We start from the raw sequence: 25,769 nt of genomic DNA, 5'->3' as shown, positions 1-25,769 counted from the left end.
GCAGGGTTGGGCAACAGGGTCTGCAGTGAGTTTGTAGGGCCAGCTGTAATATACCTGATTCAGCTTATCAAAGGCTCGATGGATCTAGTTGAATCAGGTTTCCAACACATGGTTGGTGAGCACAGTGCTAGAGGGTGATGAGTGTAAGGTAGGTTATAAATTAAAGACAGTGATGGAAGGAATGGGCTGAGATGAGAGGGGTTCTTTTCAGGTGATTTCAACTTCCTGATCTGCTGACACCATGGAACATGAGGAATACAACCACTGTATACTGTACATCTAGACCATCAGCTCCTGTTACCTACTTCACCACTGGAGTCATCCTTAGTTCAGGGATGAAGTGGTATCCTTATGACAAATTCATTTGAAGGGTAGAAATTACAATCTCCACAAACATCCAGTATTGATAGATAAAGTGCCTGTACTGTACTAGCTCTCTGAACAGATACAGTTCAGAACTCTTCCCTTTAACTTCATGTGAACCCACTCTAAAGCTGTGTTGTTCTTATTGCACAACGCATCACCGGGCGCAAACTACATGACCTCCAGGACACCTACAGCACCCGATGTCACAAGAAGGCCAAAAAGATCATCAAGGACAACAACCACCCAAGCCACTGCCTGTTCACCCCGCTATCGTCCAGAAGGTGGGATTAGTACAGGTGCGTCAATGCTGGGACTGAGAAACTGAAAAACAGCTTCTATCTCAAGGCAATCAGACTGTTAAACAGCCATCACTAACACAGAGAGGCTGCTGCCTATATACACATTTTTTAAATATCATTTTAATTTCACCTTTATTTAACCAGGTTGGTCAGTTGAGAACAAGTTCTCATTTACAACTGCGACCTGGCCAAGATAAAGCAAAGCAGTGCGACACAGAGTTACACATGGGATAAACAAACGTACAGTCAGTAACACAATAGAAAAGTCTATATAGAGTGTGTGCAAATGAAGTACGATTAGGGAGGTAAGGCAATAAATAGGCCATATTGGTGAAATAATTTCAATTTAGCAATTAAACACTGGAGTGATAGATGTTTAGAAGATGAATGTGCAAGTAGAGATACTGCGGTGCAAAGAAGCAACAAAATAAATAACAATATGGGGATGAGGTAGTTGGGTCGGCTATTTACAGATGAGCTATGTACAGGTGCAATGATCGGTAAGCTGCTCTGACAGCTGATGCTTAAACTTAGTGGGGGAGATATAAGTCTCCAGCTTCAGTGATTTTTGCAATTCATTCCAGTCATTGGCAGCAGAGAACTGGAAGGAAAGGCGGCCAAAGGGGGAGTTGGCTTTGGGGGTGACCAGTGAAATATACCTGCTGGAGCACGTGCTACGGGTGGGTGCTGCTATGGTGACCAGTGAGCTGAAATAAGGCGGGGCTTTACCTAGCAAAGACTTAAAGATGACCTGGAGCCAGTGGGTTTGGCGACGAATATGAAGCAAGGGACAGCCAACGAGAGCATACAGGTTGCAGTGGTGGGTAATATATGGGGCTTTGGTGACAAAACGGATGGCACTGTGATAGACTGCATCCGATTTGCTGAGTAGAGTGCTGGAGGCTATTTTGTAAATGACATTGCCGAAGTCAAGGATCGGTAGGACAGTCAGTTTTACGAGGGCAGTAAGAACCGTCCAGAGTAGTGATGCAAGATGGGCGGACGGGTGCGGGCAGCAATCGGTTGAAGAGCATGCATTTAGTTTTACTTGCATTTAAGAGCAGTTGGAAGCCACGGAAGGAGAGTTGTATGGCATTGAAGCTCGTCCGGAGTTTTGTTAACACAGTGTCCAAAGAAGGGCCAGAGGTATACAGAATGGTGTCGTCTGTGTAGATGTGGATCAGAGAATCACCAGCAGCAAGAGCGACATCATTGATGTATACAGAGAAAAGAGTCGGCCCGAGAATTGAACCCTGTGGCACCCCCATAGAGACTGCCAGAGGTCCGGAAAACAGCAGAGGTGTATTTAGAGGGCAGGTTGGTTAGGATGATATCTATGAGGGTGCCCGTGTTTACAGATTTAGGGTTGTACCTGGTAGGTTCCATGATCATTTGTGTGAGATTGAGGGCATCGAGCTTAGATTGTAAGACGGCCAGGGTGTTAAGCATATCCCAGTTTAGGTCACCTAACAGTACAAACTCTGAAGATAAATGGAGGGCAATTAATTCACATATGGTGTCCATGGAACAGCTGGGGGCTGAGGGGGGTCTATAACAAGCAGCAACTGTGAGAGACTTATTTCTGGGAAGGTGGATTTTTAAAAGTAGAAGCTCGAACTGTTTGGTCACAGACCTGGGTAGCATGACAGAACTCTGCAGGCTATCTCTGCAGTAGATTGCAACTCCACCCCCTTTGGCAGTTCTATCTTGGCAGAAAATGTTGTAGTTAGGGATGGAAATTTCAGAATTTATGGTGGCCTTCCTAAGCCAGGATTCAGACACAGCTAGGGCATTAGGAATGGCGGAGTGTGCTAAAGCAGTGAATAAAACAAACTTAGGGAGGAGGCTTCTGATGCTAACATGCATGAAACCAAGGCTTTTACGGTTACAATAGTCAACAAATGATAACGCCTGGGGAATAGGAGTGGAACTGGGGCCTACAGGGCCTGGGTTAACCTCTACATCAGCAGGGGAACAGAGGAGTAGGATAAGGGTACGGCTAAAGGCTATAAGAACTGGTCGTCTAGTGCGTTGGGGACAGAGAATAAAAGGAGCAGATTTCTGGGCGTGGTATAAAAGATTCAAGGCATAATGTACAGACAAGGGTATGGTAGGATGTGAGTACAGTGGAGGTAAACTTAGGCGTTGAGTGATGAGGAGAGAGGTTTTGTCTCTGGAGGCACCAGTTAACCTAGGTGAGGTCTCCGCATGTGTGTGGGCTGAGACGAAAGAGCTATCTAAGGCCTTTTGAGCTGGGACTGAGGTCTCTATGGTGAAATAAAACAATAAAAACTAGCCAAGACAGCAGCATATTGACATTAGAGAGAGGCATAAAGCAATCACAGGTGTTGATCAGGAGAGCTAAGACAACAACGGGTAAATGGTGATGAATGGGCAGAGCGGGTCAGTTAGGTACATACAGGACCTGAGTTCGAGTCTGGGGCCGACAGGTAAACAAAATGAGGTACCGTGTTATTGAAACAGTCCAGGGGGCATCAGCTGTGTAGCCGAGTGATCATAGGGTCAAAAGAGCAGCAATAGGTGAGTCAGGGTGCTGTTCGGTAGTCACTACTATGCTAGGTGAGCAGGGGACACAGCGTTCAGAAAAGCTAGCAAGCGGGGGCTAGTAGATGGTTCTTCGCCGACATCATAACAGAATAGCCTGTTGAGACCACATTGGGCGATCACGTCGGCAGCCCAGTCGTGATGGATCGGTGGGGCTCCGTGTCGACAATAAAGGGCAAAGTAGGTATTGTAGCCCTAGAATTAGCTGGTATATGGGCCTAGCCCGAAGCTAGCTCAAGGCTAGCTGGTGCTTGCTTCGGGACAGAGGTATTAACTAACAGTAGCCACTCGTTTGCTGCTAGATAGCTGCGATGATCCGGGGTAATGATCCGGTGTAATAATCCAGAGTGGCAGGAATCTGATGCTGGCCTTCTAGGCAGAGTTTCTCTGTCCAGTGTCTGTGTTCTTTTTCCCACCTTAATCTTTTCTTTTTATTGGCCAGACTGAGATATGGCTTTTTCTTTGCAACTCTGTCTAGAAGTCCAGCATTTCGGAGTCGCCTCTTCACTGTTGACGTTGAGACTGGTGTTTTGCGGGTACTAATTAATGAAGCTGCCAGTTGAGGACTAGACACTCTAATGTACTTGTCCTCTTGCTCAGTTGTGCACCAGGGCCTCCCACTACTCTTTCTATTCTGGTTAGAGCCAGTTTGGGCTGTTCTGTGAAGGGAGTAGTACACAACGTTGTATGAGATCTTCAGTTTCTTGACAATTTCTCGCATGGAATAGCCTTGTTTTCTCAGAACAAGAATAGACTGACGAGTTTCAGAAGAAAGGTCTTTGTTTCTGGCCATTTTGAGCCTGTAATCGAACCCACAAATGCTGATGCTCCAGATACTCAACTAGTCTAAAGAAGGCCAGTTTTATTGCTTCTTTAATCAGAACAACAGTTTTCAGCCGTGTTAACATAATTGCAAAAGGGTTTTCTAATGATCAATTAGCCTTTTAAAATGCTAAACTTGGATTAGCTAACACAACGGGTAATTATCAGATGGTTGCTGATAATGGGTCTATGTACGCCTATGTAGAACCAAGTATTGAGTTTATTTGTTATAATTAATTGGTATTAGATTTAAAAGGTGATTGAATTGCTCCCGAATTGTAATGTTGTTAATGCATTTCTTTTGAAGAAGTATTTCATTCATGTATAAGTGAATAGGTTGTTTTACTTTTAAGTTTAAGTTTTGACCAATAAGGTCGCTTGTTAAGCTGTGGCCAATGGGAGAGTTGACCTGGATAACGGGAGGCCTGCGGAAAAAAAGAGGGAGAGAGACGTTGAGAAAAGGATGGACATTACATTATGACCGTTGGTGAAGAAGAATTATAACAGAAGACGATAAAAATAGAACAAAACCCATACCTACCGAGTTTTGAAGGGAAATACCGATTTTATTTTATAAGAGAGTTGTTATAATTATGTTTAGACTTAGTAAAGACTGAAGCTACCATCTCATCGTGGAGGTATTTGACAGCCTTGAGGTTAGCCTAGCATCGTGTGAAAGATGATTAAGATTAACGAGTTCATGTTCCCATGGGCTATCGGTTACTGCTAAAGAGTACTGTCTGCATTGATAGCTGTGCTTGCTGTGGATCTTGTGAGGAAACCTGCACAGAACTGCTATACTTCGCTGAGGGAATATCTACGAGTAGTGAGTAACCACAACAGTGGGGTGCTTCTGGACTTTAAGTGTGTCGGCATTTTTTTTTTTGAGCTGCAACGCGCGCCAACGGGTTAAGCAAGCTTGAAATAATTTGGACATGGGTTGTGCACGACTCATTGGGGATTATTATTTTTATTTATTTTGATGTGGTGCATTGAAAATGTAATAATACACACCTTGAACCTTATGTATGTTGCCTTGGTGGAGTCATTTACTGTTTCAATTTAATTTAATGCATGGGAAAGTATATCCTTATACAATAACAAAAATCTATAATCATTCCATCTGAAGTTAATACCCTATTTGTCATCACCCTAGATAGTTTATAATAGGGATTCTTATTGGAGATGTCCTTCTCACCTAACATCCCATGCAGTTGATATATTCTATGTAAGGTAATATCGTGAGAGTCAAATTCGAGCCTGGTGAGAGGGTTACAGGTATATGTTGTGAAATTATTAGATATGACTTGTTAGATAAGTATTTCACTACACCCGCAATAACATCTGCTAAACACGTGTATGTGACCAATAACAATTGATTTGATCCTCCTTGGAAATCATTAAACAGAAACATCAGTCCACTGGGAAAGCCTAGGAAAGAGTTTCCTCTTCCAGTATTTCCACGTTCCAGATTTTCCAAGGAGCTCATAAACTCAGCATGTGCATTGCTTCACATTATAATGACCTTTACGGCAGCACTGCTGACTACATAATTCCACTGAAACATATGGTAACCATACCATCCATTCATCTCATCTGACACGAAACAACTGCACAACATCAACTCTGAGCGTCCTTGTAATGGACCCTCCATTCCATTCAGTCCTTATGCATATCACAAGACAGCAACACTGCAGGTAGTGCATTAGGACACAGACATGAGGTCTGCACTGGTATTGCATCAGATCCAAAATAGCCACAGTCCTTACTTTGATCATACCAGCTATTGCCAACTATTACCAGCTATTACCAACTATTACCACCTATTACCAGCTATTACCAGCTATTACCAGCTATTACCAACTATTACCACCTATTACCAATTATTACCAGCTATTACCAACTATTACCAACTATTACCAATATAACCAACTATTATACATAGTATTTATAGTATCTAATCTCTTAAAAACTGCAATATGTCACTTTTTGGGTGACCCAACCAAATTCACATAGAAATGTGAGTTATAGATCTGTCATTCTCATTGAAAGCAAGTCTAAAATAATTTTAGACCCAAGCCACACCTGTACCCAGACTTTTTACCACTCCCCTCTGGCGCAGGTATAGGGCACCCCTCGGCAGGAAAAACAGAACTAGACAATAATTTGTGCCAGGTGTGATATCCCTCCTAAATAGCTCAGGCTAATGTTCCTATCGACCCAGTAAGGCCAGCAGGCTAGTCTCTTTTTATTGGTATGTAACTGTTATGAAAGTTGTATTGTCAATTTGTTTTGTATTTTAACGCCACTTTAAACATGTACATGACACTGCAACAAAATTTCCCCATGGGGGCAATAAAGTCAGTAAAGTAAGAAGTGGTAGATCTGTTCTATATCTGCTATTTCTATGCTCCCCATTCTTAAGTTTTGTTTTTGCGTCTTTTACTTTTGGTTTTGTACACCAGCTTCAAACAGATGAAAATACAATATTTTTGTATTTTTTAAAATATATTTCACAGTGGTTTAGATGGTACAATGATTCTCTACACTACACCGCCTTGTTTTGTCACATAAACTGAAATTAGGCGAACTATTAGAATTTTAGCAACCAGGAAATGGCAGAGTGATTTCTGCATAGTGTACCTTTAAATCTAGAATGGACATTAGGACAAAAGGCTCAAATGGAACCAGTCCTAACTCATCCCCTCCAACGTCATACACACACACACACACACACACACACACACACACACACACACACACACACACACACACACACACACACACACAAGATCCACACATGCTTCCGTCTACCCTCTATCCATCCTCTCCCACTCCACCCACATATCCAAGATGGTGTGTTAGTAGCATTTAAGTAGCCTACCTTCCAGGCAGCAGATCCTCCAGAGGCCAGAGTGGGTGAGGGCTCCGGGGTCCTTCTTGTCCTTGTTGTGGGGGTCGTCCGAGTGGTTGCGGGTGCTGTTGCAGATGGAGGCACGGGAGTACAGCCAGTAGTCCGTCCCTATAGAAACCGTCATCAGGCAGAAGGCTGCAAAGGCCCCCACGGTGGTGAGGAGGATCTGGATCCCCTTCTCACAAACCATCCCTAGAGAGGAGGGACAAGGAGGAAGAAAAGTGAGAAGTGCAGTAGAGACAAGAGATCAACAGATGAGATAGAAAGAGGGAGAAAGGGGAGAGATGAGGGAGGAGAGAGAGACAGAGAGAGAGAGAGAGAGAAAGAAAAGAGAGAGATGCAGAGAGAGGGAGAAAGAGAAGAGAGAGATGCAGAGAGAGAGAAAGAGGGAGCGAGAGATGCAGAGAGAGAGAAAGAGGCAGAGAGAGATGCAGAGAGAAGAGAGAGAAAGAGAAGAGAGAGATGCAGAGAGAGAGAAAGAGGCAGAGAGAGGGAGAGGCAGAGAGAGATGCAGAGACAGAGAGGCAGAGAGAGAGAGAAAGAGGCAGAGAGAGATGCAGAAAGAGAGAGATATGCAGAGAGAGAGAGATGCAGAGAGAGAGAGAGAGATGCAGAGAGATGAGGTGTATAAGTGGTTATATGAGGTGTCCTTGGAAGGGGAGTTGGACGATACTGCTGACTCGTCTTAACAGGAAGGAATTGATGGTGAACACAACAAATTACACTCTGAGAATCTCAATGTGCTCCATATTCATGACCATGACACCACTCTCTCCCCCACATAATCAGCATAGACAGGGCTAGAGCAGAATACACAACACACTTGATGAGACAGAACACACACACACACGCACACACACACACACACTCACACACTCACACACACACACACACACACACACACACACACACACACACACACACACACACACACACACACACACACACACACACACACACAGACACACACACACCTCAATATACATAATCACAGCGCAAGAACACAGCAGCAACAACAGCACATACAGGAACAACGCTCAACAATTACATGTTGTGTTCATTGTCGAAAATCAATCAATCAATCAATCAATCAATCAATCAATCAATCAATCAATCAATCATTTAGGCTTATACAATCAATCCTTTACAGTATCAGTGTTCATATCCTCTTCTTACCTCCAACATCACCATAGTATACCCCTCTGGTCCCCTTGTACATGAAGTGGTGCTAAAACCTGTGCATTTACATGATGGTTACATAAGCCTCTGCCCAGCACCCTGCCCTGAACTTTAGTCACTGTTACTAGCCGGCTACCCCCCGGTACTCTACCCTGCACCTTAGAGACTGTTACTAACCTGCTACCCCCCGGTACTCTACCCTGCACCTTAGAGACTGTTACTAACCTGCTACCCCCCGGTACTCTACCCTGCACCTTAGAGACTGTTACTAACCTGCTACCCCCCGGTACTCTACTCTGCACCTTAGAGACTGTTACTAACCTGCTACCCCCCGGTACTCTACCCTGCACCTTTGAGACTGTTACTAACCTGCTACCCCCCGGTACTCTACCCTGCACCTTAGAGACTGTTACTAACCTGCTACCCCCCCGGTACTCTACCCTGCACCTTAGAGACTGTTACTAACCTGCTACCCCCCCGGTACTCTACCCTGCACCTTAGAGACTGTTACTAACCTGCTACCCCCCGGTACTCTACCCTGCACCTTAGAGACTGTTACTAACCTGCTACCCCCCGGTACTCTACCCTGCACCTTAGAGACTGTTACTAACCTGCTACCCCCCGGTACTCTACCCTGCACCTTTGAGACTGTTACTAGCCGGGTACCCCCCGGTACTCTACCCTGCACCTTAGAGACTGTTACTAACCTGCTACCCCCGGTACTCTACCCTGCACCTTAGAGACTGTTACTAACCTGCTACCCCCCGGTACTCTACCCTGCACCTTAGAGACTGTTACTAACCTGCTACCCCCGGTACTCTACCCTGCACCTTAGAGACTGTTACTAACCTGCTACCCCCCGGTACTCTACCCTGCACCTTAGAGACTGTTACTAACCTGCTACCCCCCGGTACTCTACCCTGCACCTTTGAGACTGTTACTAGCCGGCTACCCCCCGGTACTCTACCCTGCACATTAGAGACTGTTACTAACCTGCTACCCCCCGGTACTCTACCCTGCACCTTAGAGACTGTTACTAGCCGGGTACCCCCCGGTACTCTACCCTGCACCTTAGAGACTGTTACTAGCCGGCTACCCCCCGGTACTCTATCCTGCACCTTAGAGACTGTTACTAACCTGCTACCCCCCGGTACTCTACCCTGCACCTTAGAGACTGTTACTAACCTGCTACCCCCCGGTACTCTACCCTGCACCTTAGAGACTGTTACTAGCCAGCTACCCCCCGGTACTCTACCCTGCACCTTAGAGACTGTTACTAGCCGGCTACCCCCCGGTACTCTATCCTGCACCTTAGAGACTGTTACTAGCCGGCTACCCCCCGGTACTCTACCCTGCACCTTAGAGGCTGCTGCCCTATGTACATAGTCATGGAACACTGGTCACGTTAATAATGCTTACATACTGTTTTAGCCACTTCATATGTATATTCTGTATTCTAGTCAAGGCTGATCCTATACAACTACTGCTGTACACACCTTTTCTATTCATATACTGTCTATAATGTCTATACACACCATCATATACATATAGATTTATATTCCGGACTCTGACATTGCTCGTTCTAATATTCCCATATTTCTTCATTCCTTTCTTTACATTTATGGGATTTGCCTGTATAGTTTTGTATTGTTAGGTATTACTGCACTGGTGGAGCTAGGAACATAAGCCTTTCGCTACACCTGTGATAACATCTGAACATTTGTATTTTATTTGGCTTCATCTCACCCCAGGCACATTTACCTCCATTGTGACTTCATTTGCAAATCTTTGAAATTGTGCAAAGCACACTCGGGTATAAGAGTTGTGGGTTATTAACAATGTGTACCTGCAATGTAATTACACTGTACCTGCCTATGTAATAACCACGTAAATACATTGATTATAGTGCCACTTGATGTAAACTGGGACCCCATTGCGTTACCAAGGTATACATTTACATCAGCTGAGGTAAGACTTACCTGCCGCCGAGTTTCTATCCTTCGACTCCATTTTGAAATCTTTCTTTTCCTCGTTAATGAAGAATGCGCTGTCCCCTCAATCCGGACAGCATCCATCGACTGTTCTCACTCTCTCCCCCTCTCCTTCCTGCACTCGTTTTCTCTCTCTCTCTCTTTGGCCTCTATCTCTTTCTCTCTCTCTCACTGGAAAGATGTGCTGGTGGAGGCTCTTGATTGTGATTGGACGCTCTCGCTCTGGTCCTCTTATTCACAGGAAGCAGTCACTGAGGAGGACATGGTAGTTGGGCTACTGCCAAAGAAAGACAAGAAGAAGAAGGAGAATGATAACATTAGTTGTTTATAGCTGTGCAGTTATGAGGCCTGTTTATCTAAAAACTGTGATCATCTCAGAAAGTTCAGACTATTGATTACTCACATTATAAAGTCACGTTGTAAAAACACAAATAACAGAAAACTAAAACACAAAAAAACTATCAAGTCGACTCTCATACCAGTATAACATAGAATAGAATACAAATGGTGCATCTGAATATAGAGCTAGAAATAACAGATCTGGTCTGAATAAGACGAGCGAGAAAGGGGGAGAGTAGAGAGGGTGCACTCAGCGTTGTTGCCATGGCGACATTGAATTCCAAAGTCTGGATAGCATAGAGTGAGGGACTGAGAGAGAGAGAGAGAGAGGGACTGAGAGACTGAGATAGGAGGACTGAGAGAGAGAGAGAGAGAGAGAAAGAGAGAGAGGGACAGAGAGAGAGATGAACAGAGAGAGGGACTGAGAGAGGGAATGAGAGAGAGGGGGAATGAGAGAGAGAGAGAGAGAGAGAGAGCGCGAGAGAGAGAGAGAGAGAGGGACTGAGAGAGAGGGACAGAGAGAGTGAGGGACAGAGAGAGAGAGAGGGAGAGAGAGATGAATGGAGAGAGGGACAGAGAGAGAGGGACAGAGAGAGAGAGGGACTGAGAGAGATGAACGGAGAGAGGGACAGAGAGAGAGAGGGACAGAGAGAGAGAGAGGGACTGAGAGAGAGAGAGAGAGAGAGAGGGACTGAGCTAGAGAGAGAAGCAGAGAGAGAGAGAAAGACTGAGCGAGAGAGAGAGGGGGACAGAGAGAGAGAGGGATTGATGAAAGAGAGAGAGGGACTGAGAGAGAGAGAGATGAACAGAGAGAGGGACAGCGAGAGAGAGGGACTGAGAGAGAGATAGAGACTGAGCAAGAGAGAGAGACAGACAGACAGAGAGAGGAACTGAGAGAGGGATGAGAGAGAGAGGGACTGAGAGAGAGCGAGAGAGCTTTATTACAGGCCATACTGTTTCTAACTGCCTTAATAATCTCCCCCATAGAAACAACAGTGACAGCACCATCAACAGAAACGGAAGGGATCTGTTGCAGCTCTGTAGAAGCCTGGGTCTGTACTTTGTCAATGGTAGGTTATGGGGGGACTCTTTGGGGAGATTCACCTACTGCTCACCTCTTTGCCACAGTACAGTAGACTTTATGATTACAAACATTGACCCTTTCCCTCTCAGCTCATTCACTGTCAAGCCACTAACACCTCTGTCTGATCACAGCCAAATTACGTTGTTCCTCAAAAGAACAGACATGGAAACAACTACACATTCACAGCCCAGTAAGGTGTACAACATCAGAAATTCATACAGATGGGCCCAAAACAGCACAGAAGATTACCAGAAAGCAACCAGTAACCAAAATATCCAAACCCTCTTAGATAACTTTCTGGATACCACATTCACTCACAGTAAAGAAGGCATCAATCTAGCAGTACAAAACATCAACTATATATTCAGGCAAATGGCAAAAGAAGCACAATTTAAATTGATAAAAAACAAAACAAAAAAGATCACAGATGACACCTGGTTTGATGCAGATTGCAAAATTATAAGGAAAAAGCTTAGAACACTATCCAACCAAAATCACAGAGACACAAATAATGGTGAATTACTGTGTCTCATTACTGTGAGACTTTAAAACTCTATAAACGTACACTCAGAACCAAAAAGCACAGTACAACAGCAAGCAGCTGACACTAATTGAGGAGTCCAAAACACAAACAACTTCTGGCAAAAATGGAGAAAAAAAATAAAACAATCGAAACAAGAGAAATTAGCGATACAAAATGGTGACATATGGACAACCCATTTTAAAACACTCTACAACACCATTCAAATTGACACAAATGCAGAACAACGCCAAATTCATGACAAGTTGAATGGATTAGAAAAAGCTATAAAGGACAATAAAAATCCATTGGACTCCCCAATTACTGACCAGGAGCTCTATAAGAAACTTCAGGCTCTCAAATTTAAAAAAGCATGCGGACCTGATGACATCCTAAATGAGATGCTCAAACTTACTAGTGCAAAATTTCAATTGGCTATATTAAAACTGTTTAATTTGATCCTGAGTGTAGGTTATTTCCCTGACATCTGGAATCAAGGACTCATAACCCCAATCTTTAAGAACGGAGACAAATTTGACCCTAACAATTACAGAGGCATTTGTGTGAACAGTAACCTGGGGAAGGTTTTCTGTAGTATTATAAATGTAAGAGTTCTAAACTTCCTTAATAAGCACAATGTCTTGAGTAAAAGCCAAATTGGATTTATACCAAAACATTGCATGATTGATCATATTTACACCCTACACATCCTGATAGATAAACATGTCCACCAAAATAATACCAAAATATACGCTTGCTTTATCGACTTCCAAAAAGTATTTGATTCTATTTGGCATACAGGACTGTTCTACAAAGTTATTGAAAGTGGTGTAGGGGGTAAAACATATGACATAATTAAATCAATGTATACTGGCAATACATGCAGCATTAAAATTGGCAAGAAAAGAACAGAATTCTTTAACCAGGGGCGGAGCCTTTGCCAGGGTTGCAATCTGAGCCCTGCACTCTTCAATATTTACATCAACGAATTGGCCACTATTCTAGAAAAATCTCCACAATTCAGAGGTTAAATACCTACTCTTCGCAGATGAACTATGCCTGCTGTCACCCACAGCACATAGCCTACAGCAGAGCCTGGACCTGCTATTTTTAAAAATGTATTTTACCTTTATTTAATTAGGCATGTCAATTAAGAACAAATTCTGGGGCTAACAGCCTTGTTCAGGGGCAGAATGACAGATTTGTACTTTGTCAGCTCGGGGATTCGAACTTGCAACCTTTCGGTTACTAACCCAACGCTCTAACCACTAGGCTACCCTGCCACCTGGGCCCTGGCAGTAAACCCCAAAAATACAAAAAAAAAGATTTTCCAGAGAAGATCCAGATCTCAGGGAATTAGACCAAAGTTCTCAATTGGTAGAAAATATATAGAGTACTGCACACACTACAATTACTTAGGTTTAAAAATAAGCTCAACCTGACACCTTAATGATGCAGTGAATGAACTGAGAGACAAAGCACGCAGGGCATTCTACGCCATTAAAAAGCAAATTCAAATTGAAATACATATTAAAATTTGGCTAAAACTAATTGAATGTGTCATTGAACCAATCACACTTTATGCCAGCAAGGTGCAAAACAAGATTTCATCAAATGGGACAAACACCCCATTGAAACCCTGCATGCAGAGTTCTGTAAGATTCTCCTACATGTCCAGAGGAAAACTACAAACAATGCATGCAGGGCAGAATTAGGCCAATATCCACTAATAATAAAAACTCAAAAAAGAGCAATTAAGTTTTGGAAACATCTAAAATACAGTGACCCCCTCTCATATCATTACCAAGCCCTGCAATGCCAAGAGCTGAGCAAAGAAAATAGTCCCCTCATCCAGCTGGTCCTGGGGCTGAGTTCACAAACCTGTTCAACTAACACACTGAAGCCTCAGGACCAGAACATCCAATCAATCAGAATAAAACAAATTACAACACAGTCAAAACAAAACTACATTGCTTATTGGGAAACACAAGCACAAACACAAAGCAAAATGCAGTGCTATCTGGCCCTAAATCGACAGTACACAGTGGCTAACTATTTGACCATGGTTACTGATCAAAACCTTAGAAAAACCTTGACAAAGTACAGGCTCAGTGAGCACAGCCTTGCCATTGAGAAGGGTAGACACAGGAAAACCTGGCTCCCTGTAGAGGAAAGGCTGTGCAACCACTGCACCACAGCAGAACCTGATACAGAGCTGCATTTCCTGACAAAATGTAAAAAATATAAAACAATTAGAGAGTGTCATTTCCCCAAATTTGAAACCCTTATTCAAGGTTTTAAAGACCTCTCTGATGAGGATAGGCTACCCATCCTGTTGGGGAAGGACGTAGAGAGCTGTGTGTTGGCAGCGCACTACATTGCTGCCTGCCATAAGATGAGGGACAGTGTCTGACAGACCAATAAACCTGCACATGTCCTCTACTGTATGCTTATTGTTCAATGTATAGTTTTGACCCTTGGTTATTGTTGTTACTGTTGTCCCGTTGACAATTTTTTGATTCTTATTATCTTAATATTGTAAATATCCAAAGTAAGCTTTGGCAATATGTACATTGTTACATCATGCCAATAGAGCAAATTTAATTTAATTTAATTAAAAGGAACTGAGAGAAGGACTGAGAGAGAGAGAGAGAGAGAGAGACAGAGAGAGAGGGACGGAGAGAGAGGAACTGAGAGAGAGAGGGGGACAGAGAGAGAGAGAGGGACCGATAGAGGGACTGAGAGAGAGAGTGACAAAGAGAGAGAGAGGGATAGAGAGAGAGAAAGAGAGAGGGATAGAGAGAGAGAGAAAGAGAGAGAGATAGAGAGAGAGGGACAGATAGAGAGAGGGACTGAGAGAGAGAGAGAGAGAGAGAGGAACAGAGAGAGGAACAGAGAGCGAGAGAGAGAGTGACAGAGAGAGAGAGAGGGACAGAGAGAGAGCGGGACAGAGAGAGAGGGACTGAGAGAGAGAGAGTGACAGAGAGAGAGAGAGGGACAGAGAGAGAGAGAGGGACAGATAGAGAGAGGGACTGAGAGAGAGAGAGAGAGTGACAGAGAGAGAGAGAGGGACAGAGAGAGAGAGAGGGACAGAGAGAGAGAGAGGGACAGATAGAGAAAGAGGGACAGATAGAGAGCGGGACAGAGAGAGAGAGTGACAGAGAGAGAGAGAGGGACAGATAGAGAGAGGGACTGAGAGAGAGTGACAGAGAGAGAGAGAGGGACAGATAGAGAAAGAGGGACAGATAGAGAGCGGGACAGATAGAGAGAGGGACAGAGAGAGAGAGTGACAGAGAGAGAGAGAGGGACAGATAGAGAGAGGGACTGAGAGACAGATAGAGGGACAGAGAGAGAGAGAGAGAGGGACAGATAGAGAGAGGGACTGAGAGAGAGAGAGGGACAGATAGAGAGAGGGACTGAGAGAGAGAGAGTGACAGAGAGAGAGAGGGACAGATAGAGAGAGGGACTGAGAGAGAGAGAGTGACAGAGAGAGAGAGGGACAGAGAGAGAGAGAGGGACAGATAGAGAGAGGGACTGAAAGAGAGAGAGTGACAGAGAGAGAGAGTGACAGAGAGAGAGAGGGACAGAGAGAGAGAGGGACAGATAGAGAGAGGGACTGAGAGAGAGAGAGAGTGACAGAGAGAGAGAGGGACAGAGAGAGAGAGGGACAGATAGAGAGAGGGACTGAGAGAGAGAGTGACAGAGAGAGAGGGACAGAGAGAGAGAGGGACAGAGAGATTGTGAGAAAAATTGAATATTTGAAGTAGGTATACACGTTGCACTTCAAGCAGTAAAATGTATAAGCGCTGTATCAACAGCCATAATGTGTACGACCACAGCGACAGTCTGCCACACACACACACACACACACACACACACACACACACACACGCACACACACGCACACACACACACACGCACACACACTCAGCAGAGGACAAGATGTAATCCCAGTGTGTAGTGCTTAAAAACGATAAAGAAATCTAAACAGAAAAATGTGAAGAACAATAAAGGGGCACGCATAATTTAGCAAACATAATTTAGCCAATATAATGCAGCGCGGTCTAGAGGCATTCATATTTGATGATGCAATATGGCACCCTGATCAAAATAGGTTACATCCTGTTTGGATTGTGAGACCTAAAACAGAGAACTGCCTCAAAAGAGAGAGTAAGACAGATAGAGAAAGAGAGTACGAGAGAGAGAGAGGAAGAAAGAGGGAGAGGAAGAGAGGGAGAGAGAGGGAAAGAGAGGGAGAGAGAGAGAGATAGGAAGAAAGAGGGAGAGAGAGAGAGAGAGAGAGAGGGAGAGAGAGAGGGGGAGAGAAAGAGAGAGAGAGGTAGTGTCTCTGAACACACTTAGGTTGTACCTTCTAATGTTAGTGGTACAATATCATTCTCTCTTTGTCTCCATCTTGTCCCTCCTTCACTGTGAGCTGTCCCTCTTTCTCATAAAGTGATCTGTCCCTCTCTCTCATAAAGTGAGCTGGCCCTCTCTCTCATAAAGTGATCTGTCCCTCTCTCACATAAAGTGAGCTGGCCCTCTCTCTCATAAAGTGATCTGTCCCTCTCTCTCATAAAGTGATCTGTCCCTCTCTCTCATAAAGTGAGCTGGCCCTCTCTCTCATAAAGTGATCTGTCCCTCTCTCTCATAAAGTGAGCTGGCCCTCTCTCTCATAAAGTGATCTGTCCCTCTCTCTCATAAAGTGAGCTGGCCCTCTCTCTCATAAAGTGATCTGTCCCTCTCTCTCATAAAGTGAGCTGGCCCTCTCTCTCATAAAGTGATCTGTCCCTCTCTCTCATAAAGTGAGCTGGCCCTCTCTCTCATAAAGTGATCTGTCCCTCTCTCTCATAAAGTGAGCTGGCCCTCTCTCTCATAAAGTGATCTGTCCCTCTCTCTCATAAAGTGATCTGTCCCTCTCTCTCATAAAGTGAGCTGTCCCTCTCTCTCATAAAGTGATCTGTCCCTCTCTCTCATAAAGTGAGCTGGCCCTCTCTCTCATAAAGTGATCTGTCCCTCTCTCTCATAAAGTGAGCTGGCCCTCTCTCTCATAAAGTGATCTGTCCCTCTCTCTCATAAGTGAGCTGGCCCTCTCTCTCATAAAGTGATCTGTCCCTCTCTCTCATAAAGTGATCTGTCCCTCTCTCTCATTAAGTGAGCTGTCCCTCTCTCTCATAAAGTGAGCTGTCCCTCTCTCTCATAAAGTGATCTGTCCCACTCTACCATAAAGTGAGCTGTCCCTCTCTGACATTTTTTTAAACTTTTAATCTAATAAAACCAAAACTAAATTACTGACTGCATCTATTTGCATACGTGTGTGAATACAGACAAGTTTATGCATCTGTATGTATGTTCTTCCGTCTCTTTCATTGTGCTACAGATGACCCCCTCCCCTCTTTCATTGTGCTACAGATGACCCCCTCCCCTCTTTCATTGTGCTACAGATGACCCCCTCCTCTCTTTCACTGTGCTACAGATGACCCCCTCCTCTCTTTCACTGTGCTACAGATGACCCCCTCCCCTCTTTCATTGTGCTACAGATGACCCCCTCCTCTCTTTCATTGTGCTACAGATGACTCCTCCTCTCTTTCATTGTGCTACAGATGACTCCTCCTCTCTTTCATTGTGCTACAGATGACTCCTCCTCTCTTTCATTGTGCTACAGATGACCACCCTCTCTTTCATTGTGCTCTAGATGACCCCCTCCTCTTTTTCATTGTGCTACAGATGACTCCTCCTCTCTTTCATTGTGCTACAGATGACCCCCTCCCCTCTTTCATTGTGCTACAGATGACTCCTCCTCTCTTTCATTGTGCTACAGATGACTCCCTCCCCTCTTTCATTGTGGTACAGATGACCCCCTCCCCTCTTTCATTGTGCCAAAGATGACCCCCTCCCCTCTTTCATTGTGCTACAGATGACCCCCTCCTCTCTTTCATTGTGCACAGATGACTCCTCCCCTCTTTCATTGTGGTACAGATGACCCCCTCCCCTCTTTCATTGTGCCAAAGATGACCCCCTCCCCTCTTTCATTGTGCTAGAGATGACCCCCTCCTCTCTTTCATTGTGCACAGATGACTCCTCCCCTCTTTCATTGTCCTACAGATGACCCCCTCCCCTCTTTCATTGTGCTACAGATGACCCCCTCCTCTCTTTCATTGTGCACAGATGACTCCTCCCCTCTTTCATTGTGGTACAGATGACCCCCTCCCCTCTTTCATTGTGCCAAAGATGACCCCCTCCCCTCTTTCATTGTGCTACAGATGACCCCCTCCTCTCTTTCATTGTGCACAGATGACTCCTCCTCTCTTTCATTGTGCTACAGATGACCCCCTCTCCTCTCTTTCATTGTGCTACAGATGACCCCCTCCCCTCTTTCATTGTGCTACAGATGACCCCCTCCCCTCTTTCATTGTGCTTAAGATGACCCCCTCCTCTCTTTCACTGTGCTACAGATGACCCCCTCCTCTCTTTCACTGTGCTACAGATGACCCCCTCCCCTCTTTCATTGTGCTACAGATGACTCCTCCTCTCTTTCATTGTGCTACAGATGACTCCTCCTCTCTTTCATTGTGCTACAGATGACTCCTCCTCTCTTTCATTGTGCTACAGATGACTCCTCCTCTCTTTCATTGTGCTACAGATGACCACCCTCTCTTTCATTGTGCTCTAGATGACCCCCTCCTCTTTTTCATTGTGCTACAGATGACTCCTCCTCTCTTTCATTGTGCTACAGATGACCCCCTCCCCTCTTTAATTGTGCTACAGATGACTCCTCCTCTCTTTCATTGTGCTACAGATGACTCCCTCCCCTCTTTCATTGTGGTACAGATGACCCCCTCCCCTCTTTCATTGTGCCAAAGATGACCCCCTCCCCTCTTTCATTGTGCTACAGATGACCCCCTCCTCTCTTTCATTGTGCACAGATGACTCCTCCCCTCTTTCATTGTGGTACAGATGACCCCCTCCCCTCTTTCATTGTGCCAAAGATGACCCCCTCCCCTCTTTCATTGTGCTAGAGATGACCCCCTCCTCTCTTTCATTGTGCACAGATGACTCCTCCCCTCTTTCATTGTCCTACAGATGACCCCCTCCCCTCTTTCATTGTGCTACAGATGACCCCCTCCTCTCTTTCATTGTGCACAGATGACTCCTCCCCTCTTTCATTGTGGTACAGATGACCCCCTCCCCTCTTTCATTGTGCCAAAGATGACCCCCTCCCCTCTTTCATTGTGCTACAGATGACCCCCTCCTCTCTTTCATTGTGCACAGATGACTCCTCCCCTCTTTCATTGTCCTACAGATGACCCCTTCCCCTCTTTCATTGTGCTACAGATGACTCCTCCTCTCTTTCATTGTGCACAGATGACTCCTCCCCTCTTTCATTGTGCTACAGATGACCCCCTCCCCTCTTTCATTGTGCTACAGATGACTCCTCCTCTCTTTCATTGTGCTACAGATGACCCCCTCCTCTCTTTCATTGTGCTACAGATGACCCCCTCCTCTCTTTCATTGTGCTACAGATGACCCCCTCCCCTCTTTCATTGTGCTACAGATGACTCCTCCTCTCTTTCGTTGTGCTACAGATAACCCCCTCCTCTCTTTCATTGTGCTACAGATGACTCCTCCTCTCTTTCATTGTGCTACAGATAACCCCCTCCCCTCTTTCATTGTGCTACAGATGACTCCTCCTCTCTTTCGTTGTGCTACAGATAACCCCCTCCTCTCTTTCGTTGTGCTACAGATAACCCCCTCCTCTCTTTCATTGTGCTACAGATAACCCCCTCCTCTCTTTCATTGTGCTACAGATAACCCCCTCCTCTCTTTCATTGTGCTACAGATAACCCCCTCCTCTCTTTCATTGTGCTAAAGATGACCCCCTCCCCTCTTTCATTGTGCTACAGATGACTCCCTCCTCTCTATCATTGTGCTACAGATGACCCCCTCCTCTCTTTCATTGTGCTACAGATGACCCCCTCCCCTCTTTCATTGTGCTAGAGATGACCCCCTCCTCTCTTTCATTGTGCACAGATGACTCCTCCCCTCTTTCATTGTCCTACAGATGACCCCCTCCCCTCTTTCATTGTGCTACAGATGACCCCCTCCTCTTTTTCATTGTGCACAGATGACTCCTCCCCTCTTTCATTGTGGTACAGATGACCCCCTCCCCTCTTTCATTGTGCCAAAGATGACCCCCTCCCCTCTTTCATTGTGCTACAGATGACCCCCTCCTCTCTTTCATTGTGCACAGATGACTCCTCCTCTCTTTCATTGTGCTACAGATGACCCCCTCTCCTCTCTTTCATTGTGCTACAGATGACCCCCTCCCCTCTTTCATTGTGCTACAGATGACCCCCCTCCCCTCTTTCATTGTGCTTAAGATGACCCCCTCCTCTCTTTCACTGTGCTACAGATGACCCCCTCCTCTCTTTCACTGTGCTACAGATGACCCCCTCCCCTCTTTCATTGTGCTACAGATGACCCCTCCTCTCTTTCATTGTGCTACAGATGACTCCTCCTCTCTTTCATTGTGCTACAGATGACTCCTCCTCTCTTTCATTGTGCTACAGATGACTCCTCCTCTCTTTCATTGTGCTACAGATGACTCCTCCTCTCTTTCATTGTGCTACAGATGACCACCCTCTCTTTCATTGTGCTCTAGATGACCCCCTCCTCTTTTTCATTGTGCTACAGATGACTCCTCCTCTCTTTCATTGTGCTACAGATGACCCCCCTCCCCTCTTTCATTGTGCTACAGATGACTCCTCCTCTCTTTCATTGTGCTACAGATGACTCCCTCCCCTCTTTCATTGTGGTACAGATGACCCCCTCCCCTCTTTCATTGTGCCAAAGATGACCCCCTCCCCTCTTTCATTGTGCTACAGATGACCCCCTCCTCTCTTTCATTGTGCACAGATGACTCCTCCCCTCTTTCATTGTCCTACAGATGACCCCCCTCCCCTCTTTCATTGTGCTACAGATGACCCCCTCCTCTCTTTCATTGTGCACAGATGACTCCTCCCCTCTTTCATTGTGGTACAGTTGACCCCCTCCCCTCTTTCATTGTGCCAAAGATGACCCCCTCCCCTCTTTCTTTGTGCTACAGATGACCCCCTCCTCTCTTTCATTGTGCACAGATGACTCCTCCCCTCTTTCATTGTCCTACAGATGACCCCTTCCCCTCTTTCATTGTGCTACAGATGACTCCTCCTCTCTTTCATTGTGCACAGATGACTCCTCCCCTCTTTCATTGTGCTACAGATGACCCCCTCCCCTCTTTCATTGTGCTACAGATGACTCCTCCTCTCTTTCATTGTGCTACAGATGACCCCCTCCTCTCTTTCATTGTGCTACAGATGACCCCCCTCCTCTCTTTCATTGTGCTACAGATGACCCCCTCCCCTCTTTCATTGTGCTACAGATGACTCCTCCTCTCTTTCGTTGTGCTACAGATAACCCCCTCCCCTCTTTCATTGTGCTACAGATGACTCCTCCTCTCTTTCATTGTGCTACAGATAACCCCCTCCCCTCTTTCATTGTGCTACAGATGACTCCTCCTCTCTTTCGTTGTGCTACAGATAACCCCCTCCTCTCTTTCGTTGTGCTACAGATAACCCCCTCCTCTCTTTCATTGTGCTACAGATAACCCCCTCCTCTCTTTCATTGTGCTACAGATAACCCCCTCCTCTCTTTCATTGTGCTAAAGATGACCCCCTCCCCTCTTTCATTGTGCTACAGATGACTCCTCCTCTCTATCATTGTGCTACAGATGACCCCCTCCTCTCTTTCATTGTGCTACAGATGACTCCTCCTCTCTTTCATTGTGCTACAGATGACCCCCTCTCCTCTTTCATTGTGCTACAGATGACCCCCTCCCCTCTTTCATTGTGCTACAGATAACCCCCTCCTCTCTTTCATTGTGCTACAGATGACTCCTCCTCTCTTTCATTGTGCTACAGATGACTCCTCCTCTCTTTCGTTGTGCTACAGATGACCCCCTCCTCTCTTTCATTGTGCTACAGATGACTCCTCCTCTCTTTCATTGTGCTACAGATAACCCCCTCCCCTCTTTCATTGTGCTACAGATAACCCCCTCCCCTCTTTCATTGTGCTACAGATGACCCCCTCCCCTCTTTCATTGTGCTACAGATGACCCCCCTCCCCTCTTTCATTGTGCTACAGATAACCCCCCTCCTCTCTTTCATTGTGCTACAGATGACTCCTCCTCTCTTTCATTGTGCTACAGATGACTCCTCCTCTCTTTCGTTGTGCTACAGATGACCCCCTCCTCTCTTTCATTGTGCTACAGATGACTCCTCCTCTCTTTCATTGTGCTACAGATAACCCCCTCCCCTCTTTCATTGTGCTACAGATAACCCCCTCCTCTCTTTCATTGTGCTACAGATGACCCCCTCCCCTCTTTCATTGTGCTACAGATGACCCCCTCCCCTCTTTCATTGTGCTACAGATGACCCCCTCCCCTCTTTCATTGTGCTACAGATGACTCCTCCTCTCTTTCACTGTGCTACAGATGACCCCCTCCCCTCTTTCATTGTGCTACAGATGACCCCCCCTCTTTCATTGTGCTACAGATGACTTCTCCTCTCTTTCATTGTGCTACAGATGACTCCTCCTCTCTTTCACTGTGCTACAGATGACCCCCTCCCCTCTTTCATTGTGCTACAGGTAACCCCCTCCTCTCTTTCATTGTGCTACAGGTAACCCCCTCCCCTCTTTCATTGTGCTACAGATGACTCCTCCTCTCTTTCACTGTGCTACAGATGATCCCCTCCCCTCTTTCATTGTGCTACAGATGACTTCTCCTCTCTTTCATTGTGCTACAGATGACCCCCTCCCCTCTTTCATTCTGCTACAGATAACCCCCTCCTCTCTTTCATTGTGCTACAGATGACCCCCTCCTCTCTTTTGTTGTGCTACAGATAACCCCCTCCTCTCTTTCATTGTGCTACAGATGACTCCTCCTCTCTTTCATTGTGCTACAGGTAACCCCCTCCTCTCTATCATTGTGCTACAGATGACCCCCTCCCCTCTTTCATTGTGCTACAGATGACCCCCTCCCCTCTTTCATTGTGCTACAGATGACCCCCTCCCCTCGTTCATTGTGCTACAGATGACTCCTCCTCCTCTCTTTCATTGTGCTACAGATGACTCCTCCCCTCTTTCATTGTGCTACAGATGACCCCCTCCCCTCTTTCACTGTGCTACAGATGACCCCCTCCCCTCTTTCATTGTGCAACAGATGACTCCTCCTCTCTTTCATTGTGCTACAGATGACTCCTCCCCTCTTTCATTGTGCTACAGATGACCCCCATCCCCTCTTTCAATGTGCTAAAGATGACCCCATCCCCTCTTTCATTGTGCTACAGATGACCCCCTCCTCTCTTTCATTGTGCTACAGATGACCCCCTCCTCTCTTTCATTGTGCTACAGATGACTCCTCCCCTCTTTCATTGTGCTACAGATGACCCCCTCCCCTCTTTCATTGTGCTACAGGTAATCCCCTCCCCTCTTTCATTGTGCTACAGATAACCCCCTCCCCTCTTTCATTGTGCTACAGATAACCCCCTCCCCTCTTTCATTGTGCTACAGGTAACCCCCTCCCCTCTTTCATTGTGCTACAGATAACCCCCTCCCCTCTTTCATTGTGCTACAGATAACCCCCTTCCCTCTTTCATTTTGCTACAGATGACTCCTCCCCTCTTTCATTGTGCTACAGGTAACCCCCTCCCTTCTTTCATTGTGCTACAGATAACCCCCTCCCCTCTTTCATTGTGCTACAGATGACCCCCTCCTCTCTTTCATTGTGCTACAGATGACTCCTCCTCTCTTTCATTGTGCTACAGATAACCCCCTCCCCTCTTTCATTGTGCTACAGATGACTCCTCCTCTCTTTCATTGTGCTACAGATAACCCCCTCCTCTCTTTCATTGTGCTACAGATGAGTCCTCCTCTCTTTCATTGTGCTACAGATGACCCCCTCCCCTCGTTCATTGTGCTACAGATGACTCCTCCTCTCTTTCATTGTGCTACAGATGACCCCCTCCCCTCTTTCATTGTGCTACAGATGACTCCTCCTCTCTTTCATTGTGCTACAGAAAACCCCCTCCTCTCTTTCATTGTGCTACAGATGACCCCCTCCCCTCTTTCATTGTGCTACATATGACCCCCTCCCCTCTTTCATTGTGCTACAGATGACTCCTCCTCTCTTTCATTGTGCTACAGATAACCCCCTCCTCTCTTTCATTGTGCTACAGATAACCCACTCCTCTCTTTCATTGTGCTACAGATGACTCCCTCTTCTCATTGTGCTACAGATGACCCCCTCCTCTCTTTCATTGTGCTACAGATGACCCCCTCCTCTCTTTCATTGTGCTACAGATGACTCCTCCCCTCTTTCATTGTGCTACAGATGACCCCCTCCCCTCTTTCATTGTGCTACAGGTAACCCCCTCCCCTCTTTCATTGTGCTACAGATAACCCCCTCCCCTCTTTCATTGTGCTACAGATAACCCCCTCCCCTCTTTCATTGTGCTACAGGTAACCCCCTCCCCTCTTTCATTGTGCTACAGATAACCCCCTCCCCTCTTTCATTGTGCTACAGATAACCCCCTTCCCTCTTTCATTTTGCTACAGATGACTCCTCCCCTCTTTCATTGTGCTACAGGTAACCCCCTCCCTTCTTTCATTGTGCTACAGATAACCCCCTCCCCTCTTTCATTGTGCTACAGATGACCCCCTCCTCTCTTTCATTGTGCTACAGATGACTCCTCCTCTCTTTCATTGTGCTACAGATAACCCCCTCCCCTCTTTCATTGTGCTACAGATGACTCCTCCTCTCTTTCATTGTGCTACAGATAACCCCCTCCTCTCTTTCATTGTGCTACAGATGAGTCCTCCTCTCTTTCATTGTGCTACAGATGACCCCCTCCCCCTCGTTCATTGTGCTACAGATGACTCCTCCTCTCTTTCATTGTGCTACAGATGACCCCCTCCCCCTCTTTCATTGTGCTACAGATGACTCCTCCTCTCTTTCATTGTGCTACAGAAAACCCCCTCCTCTCTTTCATTGTGCTACAGATGACCCCCTCCCCTCTTTCATTGTGCTACATATGACCCCCTCCCCTCTTTCATTGTGCTACAGATGACTCCTCCTCTCTTTCATTGTGCTACAGATAACCCCCTCCTCTCTTTCATTGTGCTACAGATAACCCACTCCTCTCTTTCATTGTGCTACAGATGACTCCCTCTTCTCATTGTGCTACAGATGACCCCCTCCTCTCTTTCATTGTGCTACAGATGACCCCCTCCTCTCTTTCATTGTGCTACAGATAACCCCCTCCCCTCTTTCATTGTGCTACAGATGACTCCTCCTCTCTTTCATTGTGCTACAGATAACCCCCTCCTCTCTTTCATTGTGCTACAGATGAGTCCTCCTCTCTTTCATTGTGCTACAGATGACCCCCTCCCCTCGTTCATTGTGCTACAGATGACTCCTCCTCTCTTTCATTGTGCTACAGATGACCCCCTCCCCTCTTTCATTGTGCTACAGATGACTCCTCCTCTCTTTCATTGTGCTACAGAAAACCCCCTCCTCTCTTTCATTGTGCTACAGATGACCCCCTCCCCTCTTTCATTGTGCTACATATGACCCCCTCCCCTCTTTCATTGT

The 25,769-nt window shown here is 45.9% G+C and overlaps 1 protein-coding gene across 3 annotated transcripts in view; it reads right to left on the bottom strand.

The window, feature by feature from the left end:
• LOC115176866 (voltage-dependent calcium channel gamma-4 subunit) overlaps positions 1-25,769 on the bottom strand; it is a 60,987-nt gene that overhangs the window by 5,626 nt on the left and 29,592 nt on the right. For 2 of the 3 annotated variants that reach the window (XM_029737214.1, XM_029737217.1), the window contains exons 2-3: positions 10,125-10,413; positions 6,937-7,158 (exon numbers count right to left, since the gene is read on the bottom strand). In XM_029737214.1, coding sequence (XP_029593074.1) covers positions 6,937-7,158; positions 10,125-10,155 — 253 coding nt within the window. In that variant the 5' untranslated portion in view covers positions 10,156-10,413. The remainder of the gene's footprint in view (positions 1-6,936; positions 7,159-10,124; positions 10,414-25,769) is intronic. The other variant, XM_029737216.1, reaches the window with a different exon arrangement.

The sequence above is a fragment of the Salmo trutta genome, chromosome 37 (assembly GCF_901001165.1).
Source record: "Salmo trutta chromosome 37, fSalTru1.1, whole genome shotgun sequence".
Lineage (NCBI taxonomy): Eukaryota > Metazoa > Chordata > Actinopteri > Salmoniformes > Salmonidae > Salmo > Salmo trutta.
Note: the sequence above shows the minus strand (reverse complement) of the source record. Positions and strands in the feature narration are given on the sequence as shown.